General features: G+C 37.8%; 1 protein-coding gene across 2 annotated transcripts in view; it reads right to left on the bottom strand.

The window, feature by feature from the left end:
• TRIO (trio Rho guanine nucleotide exchange factor) overlaps window positions 1-14,451 on the bottom strand; it is a 242,083-nt gene that overhangs the window by 16,064 nt on the left and 211,568 nt on the right. For both annotated transcript variants that reach the window (XM_038175341.2, XM_038175340.2), the window contains exons 37-46: window positions 12,036-12,131; window positions 9,869-10,017; window positions 9,047-9,113; window positions 6,047-6,150; window positions 5,629-5,698; window positions 3,683-3,772; window positions 2,990-3,082; window positions 2,352-2,402; window positions 2,044-2,121; window positions 959-1,150 (exon numbers count right to left, since the gene is read on the bottom strand). In XM_038175341.2, the coding sequence (XP_038031269.1) occupies window positions 959-1,150; window positions 2,044-2,121; window positions 2,352-2,402; window positions 2,990-3,082; window positions 3,683-3,772; window positions 5,629-5,698; window positions 6,047-6,150; window positions 9,047-9,113; window positions 9,869-10,017; window positions 12,036-12,131 (990 nt within the window). The remainder of the gene's footprint in view (window positions 1-958; window positions 1,151-2,043; window positions 2,122-2,351; window positions 2,403-2,989; window positions 3,083-3,682; window positions 3,773-5,628; window positions 5,699-6,046; window positions 6,151-9,046; window positions 9,114-9,868; window positions 10,018-12,035; window positions 12,132-14,451) is intronic.

Below are 14,451 nucleotides of genomic sequence, written 5' to 3'. Positions count from 1 at the left end.
AGAATTTCCTTCATGCATTTTTTGAGAAATTGCTTATTTGATAACTCAGAGTCAAATCTTCAAATGTAATTAAGGTGACCATCTTTTTGCTCAATACCATTAAATGAAGGATTACAGTAAACTAAGGATTAACATATGTCATTTTTGGCACACCAAGGATTAATATATGTCATTTTTGGCTAAAGCAAAGTATCAACAACAGTCTTATTCTACAGCAGCCTTTGCTCCAGAGAGTGCATCCGACTGATGCACTGCACTCTTATTATCTCTACACAGACACTATGGCTTAATGTTCTCCATCAGCCCTTGCTCTCCCCTTGTGTTATTTAAAATGCTGAGCCCATTCTGGAGCTCTACTGATGGCCCCACTGAAGTCTTCTCCCGCAGAGACAGCAACACCGTGGAACAGGCTGCCTGCCCAGGGCAGAACAGGATGTGCAGCTGGTACACGGAGCGGCAAGGCAAATCAGAGGAAGCAGGGTCCACACAAAAAGCTTCATGAGAAGGGCTGATGAGCAATACCAGCAACAGCTTTTGTTTCTGGAAAGGTTTGAAGTGGGGGATTTGCTTGCAGAAAAGCTGATACATCCAAGAAGGTGACAAATGGGGACTGACTACACATTGGGACTGACTGCAGCTGAAACTCATCAGAAGGCATACTTAAAGACTTTTCCTTATTTGCAATTACTTTGCTATGTGGTGTACACGCAACGTTTTGTCCAGCAACACCTGCTTTTGCATGCTTCACGCAGGAAGCATCAGACAGCTGGAATCCAAATACTTCCATTTACCATCAGAGTGAGCATAAATCCAATAGGTCATTTGAGGAAATGACTGACACCTTGCTGTGCTTCCAGATTCCCCTTCTAGATGCCATTAGTGACTCCACACTGTATTAGGAACCGTTACCTTTGTGTCCCTTGCACAAACTCTGCTAAGATTCACACACAACAGTTACCTTGATACTGTTTTTAAACAAGAATCCGGGCATGGAGAAACCTTTCTTTTTATCTAGCGGCTCACTGAAAATGACAATCTGCTCAAACAGGAAGACCCGTCTCTCCTTGCAGCGTGGCAGAAGACCTGTGTCCTGGTCTGTAACCAAGAATGTGTCCTGGAGCAGGAGCTTACCCTGGGCTACAATTTTACCCTATAAACAGAAGCAAGTGGAAACATAGTTAGTGCAACCTTTCATTTTAACCCAATAAATCTTTTTTTTTAGCAGACGCTCATGCTAAAATAGCTTTGTACATTTTCCAATTTCTCAGTGTCACTGACCATTATATATTAATTGATCCTACAATACACAAGATACTCTTGTGACCTCTCTCAAAAAACAGCCCCTGCCCCCCTTTAAATTCATACTGCAGTTGGAGGCTTATTAGTAACACTGGTAAAACTCAAAGGCTTTCATCTCTCTATTCTTAAGATATTCCTTCCTTGCCACTTCTCACACAGTAACTCATATATACTTCCAGTGTCTTCCAGAGTACTGAAAAGGGGAAGAATTCAAGTTCATACCTGCAGAGCAGAAAGGGCTTTTTTTTTTTTTTTTCAAATGGCTTTGCAAGTAGAACACATGACTATGACCTGGCTGATGCATACTGCTTCAACAGCCAACTTTCTTCTAGCCTTACCAAAACAAGAAGGGCTACAGCTTCTTCAGGTATTTTACTGACCAAAGCAAACTCCTCCTTTGTCTACATTGCTGAGGTCTGCTCATCTGCTAACAACTGATGACTTTAGTATTTCAAAATCATTAGTCAATACGTGAACCGTAATAACACAAGCACTTCCCAGATTTTGTAGACAGATTTCTCTAGTGTGACTGACTTAGGAGGTAAGCTTTCCAAGACGAAGTCCTTGGCAGGGCTAAGATATAATTCTGCATTCACTACTTTTTGCACTAGCTAACCATATGGTGAAGGAGCACCCCACCTCTCCTTATCCCCATCAACTCCCTCCACAATATTAATGGTTAATTTCTAGAGCATCTGACAGAAGCTCTAAGCAAAATCCACTGAAAAATCACAGTCAACTTACATCAAATCCTTGCAGGCGGCCAACATTCATCATGTCATTACACCGTTTTGGTACTATACACATGACCTCTACAGCTCTCTGTTCAAGATAAATAAAAAGTCAAAGCTTATTTTTCCAAAACCAAGTTAGCAGGATGAAATTTAGTTTCATTTGCTATGGTTGATTTAGAACAGAAAGTAATGTGAAAAGTAAGCACTTATCATAGGCACAACCTCAAGAAGATAAGAAAAGGAAAATAACTTGCCAAAAAAAAGTATAAGTTCAGAGTTAAAAGCATTTAAATGACTGAGAGAAAATGTCTCAAATACCTCTAGTTCTGTTGTATCAAGGTTAGCTTTTTTAGAATATTTGAGGAAGTCCTGAAAAAGGAAAAATCAATAATGTAAGTTTTTGCTCATTAAACCACACAGAGATATCTTAGATACTTGCTATCCTGTCAGGATGAAAGACTACAGAACACATACACTTTTTTTTTCTTCTTAAAGCTTCTTGTTGGGGGGCTTCCCCCTAATATATATATTTTTTAAGATTTATTAACTATTTATTTTAGATTATACAAGAACATGTACTAACTTAATGACACCTGTGATAGACACGGTTGCTTTTCAGTAAGCATTTACACGGTATTAAAATGGTTGCACATGTAGATGGAAAAACTGGGAGGAATCCCAGTAACTAATATCACATTTAGAGATGAAAAGAGGTGGGATATCACTGTCATCATTGCATAAGGTACAAATTTTAAACATTTCATGTCACTGACTTGAGTTCATCTGGTCTTTAATATTAAAAAACAAACAAATGAAAAAACAGTCCAAGCGATTTACTTCAATTTTTAAAACTACCTGAGTATGTTCAGAAAATAATCACTCTACATTGGAGGAGCATAAGCAATATTTAAAAAAGGAAAACATATTTAAAACATACATTAAATCATTCACTTTACCTTTAGTAACAGCTGGTATTTCATAATTCTCTGCACAGGTTTTATTAGCAAGTCCGTGAGCTGAAGTCTGTGGCCCAGGCGTTGCTTTAGATCCTGAGGGATGTAAAACAAATATTTGGGGGCTTAAAATATTCTGATACTAAGAAACATAGCAGCATATATCACTATTAATGGCTACCAAAACAAAACTGGTAAAAGTCAGAGCAGAAGTTGATTTGCAATTAGCAAAAGGTGGAGTCCTTCCCTTTATCTGTATCAGCTCTACTTCCAAAGTATTCTCTCCTCCCAGAATCTTTATTTATTTTTAAATGATTGTTCAGTGAAACAGAATTTTTCAGTCACAGGTTGTATATTGGCCATTTCTCTACAGCGATCTTTGGTCATCCAATATTACCACTTCATATTATATACACAGTTAACCACCTAGGCTAGGGATAGTAAGGATAAGACTACTGATTAATCAATATCTTAGAGAGGAAAACTGAAGTTCAGATATGAGATTAATAACTGGCTTTAGGAGCCTGTATCAGACTTGAGAAGTGAGAATAGAAATGGGCAAGAATTATAATTCAAAGGAATAACAACAACAACCAAATGTGCTTTTTTTTTTTTTTTTTTTAACTAGCAGATCTGATAATGCTTATGATTTGTACACACCCTTTACTTTACATAAATCCTCCCTCAAGAACTTACCTCAAAAAATGTATCAATGTATTCTGAGACAATGTGCTCAGACTTTGGTTTGTTTTGGCAGTAAACTATGTACATGTGCAACCTTCTCTCCTAGAAGAACAAAGATACAAAATGATATGTTATCAATGTTATCATCAGGAAAACGCGTGCCAGATCAAAACAGAGTATAATTTTAAGAAGTATTTTAAGAAGTACAACTGTTGCAATGTATAAGCATAAAAAGGTCCTTTTGATGAAAAGAAGCAGCTACACACGCAGAAATTACAGATCTGAAACCAAATTTATCTGGATATGTCATGATTTTAGAAAGAAAACACAAGTAAAAAAATGCCTCAGGTGTATAGAAATGATAGCTTAGCAAGTCCCATAATAAAAAGAACCACAGAAATGGTTTATTTTAGTGGAACAATGTTTTTTACCAAGAATAATGTAGGGAGCCTCCAAAATATTGTATTTTTGATTTTTTTTATTTTAATGATCTCATTATTACTCTAACATAATAATGTCTCCCTCCTATTCTGCTGTACAGAGCAGTTAAGCAAAACCTGTCTGTCTTTTACACAGAAGATGTCATACTGGAATTTGAGTGTGGGAGTAGGTGATGTAGCCTGGAAATGGTGGTGCTAGTATTTTTGAACTCTGATTCTGTATTTTGTGTGCACGTGTTTTTAAGATGGAGGCAACAAAGAAATAGAAAGAGCATAACTTTGACCTTTAAGATTCATTCTTGGTTACCACCATGCTGGTTAAGAAACACAGACACAATATGTATTTATTATCTACTCCAAAGTCTTCCTTCTCATTTTAACAGGACTAGTTTGCTATTGATGCTTTGCTAGTCAGAAAATTATAGAGCAATGACCAGTGAAGACAAACAGAAAGTAAAAAAAGAAGAAATAAGAAGGTGCTTGAAAAGGACACAGGACATAGATTAAGAGCAGAAATAGAATTTTCTATTTCTAGGAAGTTCTAGCTAACAGTCAGGGTTTTGCCAGAGTATGTTGTAATAGGATCATAGCTTGCCCTTCCATCTGCAGTAGTAAGTGTGCTTTTCAAAAACAATTCAGTTACAAATATTCCAGGAGAAAGTAAAACAGCAATCAGAAACAGAAAGAGTTACTCCCTTCAAGTTTCCCATTTTACCAGTGTCAGGATTCTCCCCTCTCCCTGTGCTTTTTTTTTTTTTTTTTTGTGATCCCTCAGAAATGAAACAGCTCATTCCTCATCATTAGCTCAGGAATTAGACCTGACTTCCAGTGTTACTGTTCCATTAATGCTTGGTTCTGTACTCTTTTGCTACCTTGGTATTGACTTCAGACAGTCCACAAGGAAAAATCTGAAGCCCACTAAATGTGCTTAAATCCACTCTTTCCCCAGTCTTTGCACACTTGTGCAATCACATATAGCAGGCAAGTTTCCCTTCTGCTACCTGGTGTGATTTGGAGTACCTTGAGACCTCATCTCAAATAGATGCTAAGCTGTTCTTCTACACAAAGAGACTTCACTCAAAAGAGGGTAGGAGAATGATTAGTAGCACGTGAAGTCTGATATCTAGTTTCTAGATAACTAGTTTATATTATTTCCTTCCAAAGCATTACCATATCTAGATGTATCACATGGCTATTCCTTTTAGCAAGCAGATGAAAAGCGGTGAAAAAAAGGGACTTGCATAAAACTATAAAGGGTTCAGTGTTGGATTAAGATTAAACATCATGAATGCCTGGCACTCATGATTTCTTCCCCAGGTGAAGAGGGAGGAATCTCAATCACTAGTGAGATTCTTACTAGTTTACTTACAAGCTCTTACAACCTCTCTCTCCCTCTTTCTCTTGCAGTGAGAAACATTTTTTATTAACTTATGTAACCATGTTATACCATAAATCCTTAATAAACACATTAGACAGCAGCAACAATAGGGGTTGGCCAAAAAAAACATTTGCACTTACATGCTTAACAAACAGGGATCCCAGCTTTTCTGGATCTTCAAGGCACTTCTCCAATTCTCCTAAAAAGAAGCTGAACATAAACACAGTAAGTATCTTCTTCTGATAGCACATACTATGGCAACAGGTGATTGCAAGGCAACATAGTCGTATTACAATACATACTTTGCATCCCCAGTCAACAGCTTTGGGCATTAACCTATTTCCAAAATGACAATATTAACAGTGTAGTATTTTAATCCATATTCCAAAGGGACACATATGCCAAGATGGAAAAATACTGATGTTTGTTAATAAATTTTTCTTTCATATATTGACTGAAATATTCCTCCTACTCAGTCTGAGTGCTTGAGGTTGCCAAACTAGTATTTTCTAGGTAGAACTGTTCACCAGGTGTTTTTTAAGTTGCAGATATACTTACTCTCTGTGCCAGTCATAAATCTGATGAATGTTTCCAAATACAATCTTGTCTTTGCCTTTCATGTCATCAGGAACTCCATCTTCCTTCATAAGTGCCATGTAACCCTGCAACAATCCAAGGAAACTCACTGAGTATTTCAACTTAAAGTGAGAATTGCCTTCCCATCTCCCTTTCCCCAGACACGTTCAAAACTGCCCATGACAACAGCTTGCTTAGGACACATATCCAAACAAGCCAAAAAACTACTCTATAACATAACTTCACATAAAGCATGTCTACAAACAACATGAATTAGTTTGAGGTTGTCTGTGCAACAGTGCCCAGAGTGCTGGAAAGATTAGTTCACCTTAGATAACTTAGACTGTGTGAACAGGCTCAAAGCATATTGAAAATTCAGCAGTTCCACCCTTATTCATTTGAAGCAGCTGCAATGCTTTGCACAAGTCAGAGCCACTGAACAAGCTTCTGTGCTCCTTTTCTCAGTGTTTCTTATTTCAGGTCATCCAAACTAACCCTACACTAAGATATGTGGAAGAAGAAAGCAACTGCACTGCATATAGGACTGCATTACATGGACTAAAATTTGTGGTAAGAGCAAACTGAACACCAAACAATTAAATGTCGATTATATTAGCAAGCATTCTGGCCGCAAGATAGTTTCATTTAGCATTTCCAGTAGTCTTGTCTTCTGTTTTCTGATCTACATAAACTTGTTTCACTGTGCAATCCCACTGGCTTTTTAAAATTTCTTAATATTCATTCAAGTCTACTCCTTCTACTTCTTCTAAGACTTCTATTCCTAATTAGCCAGGTATTTTTTTTTTTCAGTTTGCCAAATTCATGTTTTGATGTCTGATGTTTTCATTAGGAATTTTTTTGTTAGTTATGAAAATAATACCTGTTCATAGCTTTCTAATGCTCCCTTTAAATAGTGTATGATGGCTATTACAATAGCAGGAAAGGCACACATTCATTATAGCTGCTTATTAAAAAAAAAAGCCAAACATCTTTATAGCTGCTTCTGTGGATAAAGTGAATAAATATGTGTTAATTGACCTTCATCTGCATAGTGGTAAGATTATAGTTTTCAATATTGATACAAAATTCACCATCAGAGTAACATAAAGCTGTTACCTGAAATCATTTCAGGTCCTTTCTCAATAAATCATATGAAAAATAAAAGACACTCTTTGATGAGAGAGGAGGATTAATTTCAGATTACTGAAGACATTCTGTACCAGTAACCTCCATGCACAACATAAAGACATTTTATATGCACAAGCATTTTATCTCGTGTATAAAATATTAATCCAGTATAAATGTTTAGCGCACAAAGCCTGCAGTGTTTGGAAATGATTCAGCACAGACCTCATACATACAGGGAGTTGCCTCTGATCTAGCTACAGGCCTGCTAAGCAGCTTTCTTTTGGAAATGTGTAGATCCAGGGGAAGAAAATGCAAGAAACCAATACAGATAAACAGCAGTCTTAAATCTTTCTGCAAATTAATTTAAGCTGATCAAATGTGGTGCTTAAATACAAGCACACAGTAAACTGTTTTCAAACTGGTAGCAGTATCATACAGTGTCCTTTTTAAAATCAAGTTTGTCCTATTTTTCATTTTCTGAGAACATTTTTCTCTTCTTCAGATGTGAGCATCAATACCTAAGGTGCCATTTAACTGTATTAAAAGAATGTCTTGCCTGAAATCACTCTTCAGTTTAAGACCTACTGCCAGAAGTACAGCAACATACACAACACTACCCACTTGAGTAATGCCACTACCATTACCTGAGAGAAGTTGCACACCTACTGAAGTGTTAATGGGTTTAGGGCCTAAATTAACTCTTAACAAATGGATGTAGCAACAAAACAGTAACAAAAGGAAAATGGAAGATGCTTGTGAACTCATGGATATTTAAAGTCCTCCTACATGCACAAATAAGCTCTTAAGAATATTAAACACGCAGATTAGAAAAGTCTACTCAGTTTGTAACTGTATGCCAAAAAAAAAAGTCACATAGAACGACAGGGAAAGCAAACAAAAAATTCATTTTAGCTATCTTAGCTATCAAAAATTATTTCTTCAGCTATTGATGGTGAAAGCTCTGTAAGTCTTTTTGCTAGTTCCATAGTCCATAAGAATTGCACTGGATAACACAACGGATGGATGATGTTTAACTATCAGTCTTACAAAACTTGTTAATCGGATAAAAAAATAATTTGCGGCACTTGGACAAGAACATAACAAGATCCTGATGAAAATGATATTCATGAATGACAACATTCAATGGGAATGTTCTCAAAAGGCTGTCCCTTGCCCTAGAGGTTACTATTTGTAGGCTCTCCCATAGTCTGGCAGAGACAGATGCTTTTCTGGAGGAGGATTCAGAGCTAGAAACAAATTTTGGCTACACTAGAGGAAAATTTAGTGCCTGTCTTTTTTTTTTTCTTCCTTCCATTAAAACAGAGTTTAAGAACTGACCCTTGTTGAAATTCACTGGTATATGCATTCTCCCTGCTCTTCCATTTGCATTTTACTGGTAGCTCAAAATCACACACCTTCACTAAGTCTCATTTCCTTTCACAAAAGGGAAATCTAGGAAGTCTAAGAGAAGCCTAGCAGCAGGAAAGGGGGTACGTCTTGCAAATCCAGTATAGTTGTTCTACCTGCTTAGCTACAAGGCTTTTTTGAATTCAGCTGGGCTAAAAATAAAATCATGTAGTCTAAGATACAATTACACCAGAGGTAGTGATCTTCAAAATGACAAAAGAACTACAGTCTTCAAAAGAACAGTAAAAAGCACACAATAATAGGAAGAAAGAAGGAATGAAATCTGATGTGGTATTTCTAATATATTAAAAACCTGCAGGAGGGAAAATTCTTAACACAAACATTCAGATGTTCAGTTTCTTCCTGTGTTTTGATTTGAAAAAAAATAAAAACTGAGGTTTAAGCAATACAGTTGATTGGTACCACATTAAAAAAAAAAAATCATACCTCAACTACATAGCCCAGATCTCGTACATAATCTCGCTCTGTCTCCACCAATTCCTGCAAGACGTAGCTACAAGGGAAAGAAAATTGTGAAGACACGTGTCATTAAAGAAAACATTCTAAAAGAGGATTAATGACATACAACCTTTTATACATTTGCAGTCACATATTCTTGATAAGCAGAGCTGAAAGGGAAGAATTAATGCACATTCTTTCTAAGCAAGATGATTCTTTGACTTTGGAACTGGAGCAGGCTTGCTTCTGTTTATCAAAAGTCAGATGTTTTCCTACACGTGTCATTAAAATTAAACATTTAACTATTGTTTAAAATAAAATGCTATTACATCTATGGTCTGGAGACTCTTAAGCATATGAACTGAGAGTTATTCCTTGCCACATATTTAAATAATTTTTGAAACCAGGAATGTTTTTGTTCTACCATGGTAACAGTTTACTACTACAAAAGAAATTCAGAGTCCTTGGAGGAATGGTGTGGGGAAACAGAACACGGGGAACGACCAGTTTTTTGAAGCCTAACAGACCTCTGAATATTCAAAGATCAGTATCATTCTGCATAACTGACACTGATATTCTAGAAGTCAAACACAGGTGTGACACATTAAAATTCACAGGAAATTTATACTGGGACTAGTGTTTGAGAAAAGTTTTTTTTTTGCACAATGTGAGTGTGTGCTTGACACCTAATGTGAGCCCTGTCCCTTCCAGATTAACAGTTTCCACTGCCAGCTCAAAAGGAACATTCTTTACACACTCCACTTCTCCCTTTAAAACATTATCAAGAATAGAGCAAAAATGAGGTCTTACTGTCGTCTTTTTAAGGAGCTGGATTTCCTTTCTTCCATCTCATCTATGGGTGATGAGGAGGAGAGAAGAGAGTTATCTGAGGGGTTGAAGGATGGACTGCTGCTGTCACCTTGATCTACCAATAATGAACTTGGACGGTCTTCCAGGGCCTGAGAAGGCATTCAAGAAAGAAAGCAACAGTGATTTATTTCCTCTTTATTCACAACATACATTTATGTACAGCTGTATATGGGAACCTGTGAAAGATCAATTACTGCAATGTATATTGGCAAAGGACATCTCAAGCTTCTAGAAAACCAACCAACAGCTTAGTTTTCCAGGACAGATAATCTAAGCTCCCATAAGCACATCGTAAATACATCAGTCTGTCCTTCACAGTAAAAGAATGGAGTTCAACTTGTTTGATCATGTGTTACGATCATGTTTGACACGTGTATATGTGCTTATTGCTAGAGGTTAAATTGTATTTGTTATATTTTAGTTCTTTGATATGCAAGCTACTTTCGATAATAAATAGAACAAACTTCAAGGGGATTGTTTGGATGTTCAATTTTTTATATCACAACAGAGGGGGTATTCTTTGTCAAACATTTTATATAGCCAGCCAAAATAATGACTTCTACAGTGCCAATGCTGCTTTTGAGCTTCAGGACTGGTCAAATCCTAGGAAGGAAGCAGTCCCTTCTGCCATACACTGTCTCCCATGCATGAACTCCTCAGTCTTATTATTTGTATACGAGATGGAGAAGCCATGGGAAAAATAATGTGAACACATTTCTGATGTATTTATTGGACTTCTTTAATTTAAGCCTATGAACTTGGATCAAGCTATGGTTGTGTGTCACATTTTCCTTGCATGCGATACAGTCTTTAACACAAGACATGTTGACTTCACTAGGGTGGGGTTCAACTGCATTTTTTGTTGTTTGCTTACAAACAGTAAAAAGCCCATAATGATAAGACTGGCCCCAAAAACAGGAGAAGCTTACCCTTGGCTAAAAATGTGAAATGAGAACATCTCCAACAGGGACTACATTAATCTATATCCACTGCTAGGTTGCCCAAAAGAGACAAACAACCAAACTTTCCATTTACAAAAGGCTGCTTTGAATTTTTCCATAGATTACTTCTTAATTCACCCTTCTGGTGCAACAGAAGTAAAAACAGAAGTTAATACTCCAAAAAAGTGCAGAAGTTACTTCATGCAGCAACGTAAGTGAAGGGTTAAGTCTTCTTGAATGAATGAGTAAATGGAAATTCAAAGAAATTCTGAAATTCAAAATTGCTTAAAATGAGGAAAAAAGAAAAAAAAAAAACACAGAAATATCAACTTCTGGTAACACAGGCTTGCCAAGTTGCAGTCCTTGGTAGAGTTTCCACAGTGGCACTTCTACTAAGCCCAACGGCGTCTTCTGTATGTTGCAGAAGGCAGACTTAAAGGTATCAATGGAATCACAGAATTTGTGAGGTTGGAGAGGACCATCTAGTCCAGCACCCTTGCTAACATGGTAGGCTAGAGCATATTTTCCAGGACTGTCCAGTTGGATTTTGAGTATGAAGGAAGAACTTTCTGGAACAATCTCTATAACCCATTCCCTGTCAGTAAGCATCTCAGGGACACATACACTTGAAAACACTAACTTGAAAAAGCTGACACAAATTGCTACTACTTAATTTGTTACCAAACATTGCAAAGCAAAGAAGGAGCCAATAACATACAAAAAAATCCTCCCTTACTCTTTTAGGTATTTCTTCATTATCTTGTTGTCTAAAGAGCAACTAGATAGCATAAACATTTCTGTTTGAGAGTTAGCTTTGTTTTACTCAGCAAGTAAATTTAGTTTCAAGTATTCTTCTAATAAAGGTCTATCAGGCAAATCAGGGTAACTCTGGGTATTAGCATTCATTTTTCTAATAGGACATTTTTATTCTATTTTTGCTAAGAGGACATACATTTTCTTTGTTTGTCCTCATATTTATTGTTTTTTACCTCTCTACAAAGCCACTCACCTATTGTTTAACTGCTTTCACAGAAAAGGGTGTATAAAGTGACCCATACACCAACCCAGAACGTGACGCTCAGGATGGGCATGGAGTTTTTCTCTGAATAGCAAGTTGGGACTTAAAGACAATTAAAAGAAAACACACATCTATCAATCAGCCTCACCATTTTGCTTTTGACAAGCTCTTCAATTGCACTGACGAGCTCTGCAGCACTGGGTGTCTCGGAGCTGGTAGGCCGCACCAATAATCGAGAAGATGTCTGTGCAATGACATAAAGGAAGGAGAATCCCAGAGTTAGTTTGGCACTTGCTCAAGAACCAAGAGACTTCCTTCACCTCTCTGTCAGACAAACGTACCCAACAATAACTGTCAGTGTAACGTAACACTAAAATCATCCCAACTTAGGCAACTGGAATTGGAAATTTTAAGTAAAACCCACACAAGTTAAATGTCAAAATACTTCATGCCTTTCATTATAATTACTGGGATAAAAATTCCTGTTCCTACATGCAATAGAAGTCAAGGAAATATCCTTCATCTTGCTAATTATGCCTGACAAATGGCTATAAAAATCACCTGAGCTGACCCAGTGAACAACAAACAGTTAACATTTTATTGCTGGTTAAACAAAATGACAACTGCAGAAAACTAACATGAACCAATAGGGCTTGAAATATAAGATGAAACACCAATTAAACTAAGAAAAAAATACACCAGTAACTCAGGGGCATCTACTTTGCTAAAGGAGCTGGAATACATTGCCCAGATTCAGAGGGGAAATTGAGCTCACCATTCCTTGTGCCATCCATTTTCCCCAATGGTATGTGTAGAGTACAGAAGATCTCTGGCCTCACAAGCTATAAAATGCCAGTTTATAGATACAACTGAAGGCAAAAGGTGTTCACAGTAAAGGATTCTGGGGGAGGGCCATTAAACTCAGTCTCAGTAATTTGCAAACAGAGTTGTTTGCACATTACATTCATCATTAAATAACTGGAAAGCGGAAACAGGGTGTAATATGAACCTTATTTCATATTACAAACAGCACAGTGAACGTCACGTAGCACAGGGTAAGCTGTCCTGCAAATGTTTCCAACAAATTGGACAAAGAAATGGCATGTATAATGACTTCACACAGGAGGTTCCGCTCAAATCAAGTATGGGTGGGACAAGGTTCTCCTCAAGTCAATACAAAAAGCAACGTACAGATTTGGGGTAGTTTGCCTTGTATTCGCCTTATTCGGAAAGGAAAAGAGGGGTTGGGTAAGCAAAGGAAACACAGACAGCTTTAAATGGAAAGATACGGGAACTGAGCCAAAGCAGAGACAGAACACAAGTCAACATAATGCTGCGTCAGAGTTTACAAAGAGAAAACAAAAAGCAAAAATAATTAGTTTCATATTAGTATAACTGATCTTGAAACTTTAATACTGCTTATCCAAAAATTAAACGCAAACAACTTGTAAACTGCCATCAAATGCAAATCCATGAAGTGTGCAATGATTCTGCCAAACAGAAGAATGCATACTGTGCAGGTGAGCTCTTAGGGGAGAAAATGGTTGTCATGTAGTGATATTAGACATACCAGCATGGCCTAGCAGATGATACTTGCATGCACACCAAAAACTAAGGCAGCCCACAGCTAGCGTGTCTTTTAGGCAATCGTATGCTCCTGATACCTGTAAACATTTTTTTCCCAAAGCTGTGCTGGTATGCAGCTTTGCACTTTGGATGTGGAGCTCAGCTCAGCCTCACAAAACACTGTCAGCATTGCAATCAGACTCTGGTCAAGGGCCCTTCTCTCTGCTGTGCTCTGGGAGTATATCAAGTGTGACCGTGGGTAAAACTTCTGAACTGCTTGGTTTCCAGTTCATGTGGTATATCGCATATTATCCGAAAAAGAAGGAGCTGTTGGGCTGCACAGATGAAGTCTGTCTGTTGACCTTCTTCCTGATGTATTTGCTCTGGGAGCAGAGCACAACCCTTGCCCAGAAAATGAAGAAAGATGGAGGGAGCAAATGAGCACGTACAGGTGTGAGATGCTGCTGGAGTCCACAGCGGGCTGGGCAGGACAGGGAAAGCCCAGAAAAGCTGGAAGTTTGCAGCATGAGTGTTGATCAGGAGCCACAGAAAGGAAGAAATGTTTGCAGTGAGGTGCAGACCAAAGCCAAGCCTCTGAGGTCATGAAAAGGAGCGGACATTCCTCGGGATCCAGAGGAGCTGAGCAACCCAAGAAACCACTGACCATAGCAGGAATGTGAAAGACTCCACCCAGAAGGCAGATGGCAGGGGATTTGTTTGTGAGCTTTTATTAATCAGTGACTCTGTCAATAGAGCCAACTGAGTTCTGCTGGGTAAAACTTGGCTCTGGCTTCTCACTTTTGTGTATATAAAAAGCATTTGCTTTAGGTACTGGAAATTGGTGTTATGTCTCAGTGTGTGGACTTCAGGGTGGCACACACAAACTCTAAGGCTGCTGCGTGATTTGCTTCCCACCATGCAGATACTGCATCAAAACGATGTGCCTCAGAAGAAACAGTTTTATTTTGAACAGTTATGGCATAGCATACAACTGCACC

Source organism: Anas platyrhynchos, chromosome 2 (genome assembly GCF_047663525.1).
Source record: "Anas platyrhynchos isolate ZD024472 breed Pekin duck chromosome 2, IASCAAS_PekinDuck_T2T, whole genome shotgun sequence".
NCBI classification, from domain to species: Eukaryota; Metazoa; Chordata; class Aves; order Anseriformes; family Anatidae; genus Anas; species Anas platyrhynchos.
The sequence above is the reverse complement of the archived record's forward strand: the minus strand, read 5'-3'. Positions and strand labels throughout refer to the sequence as shown.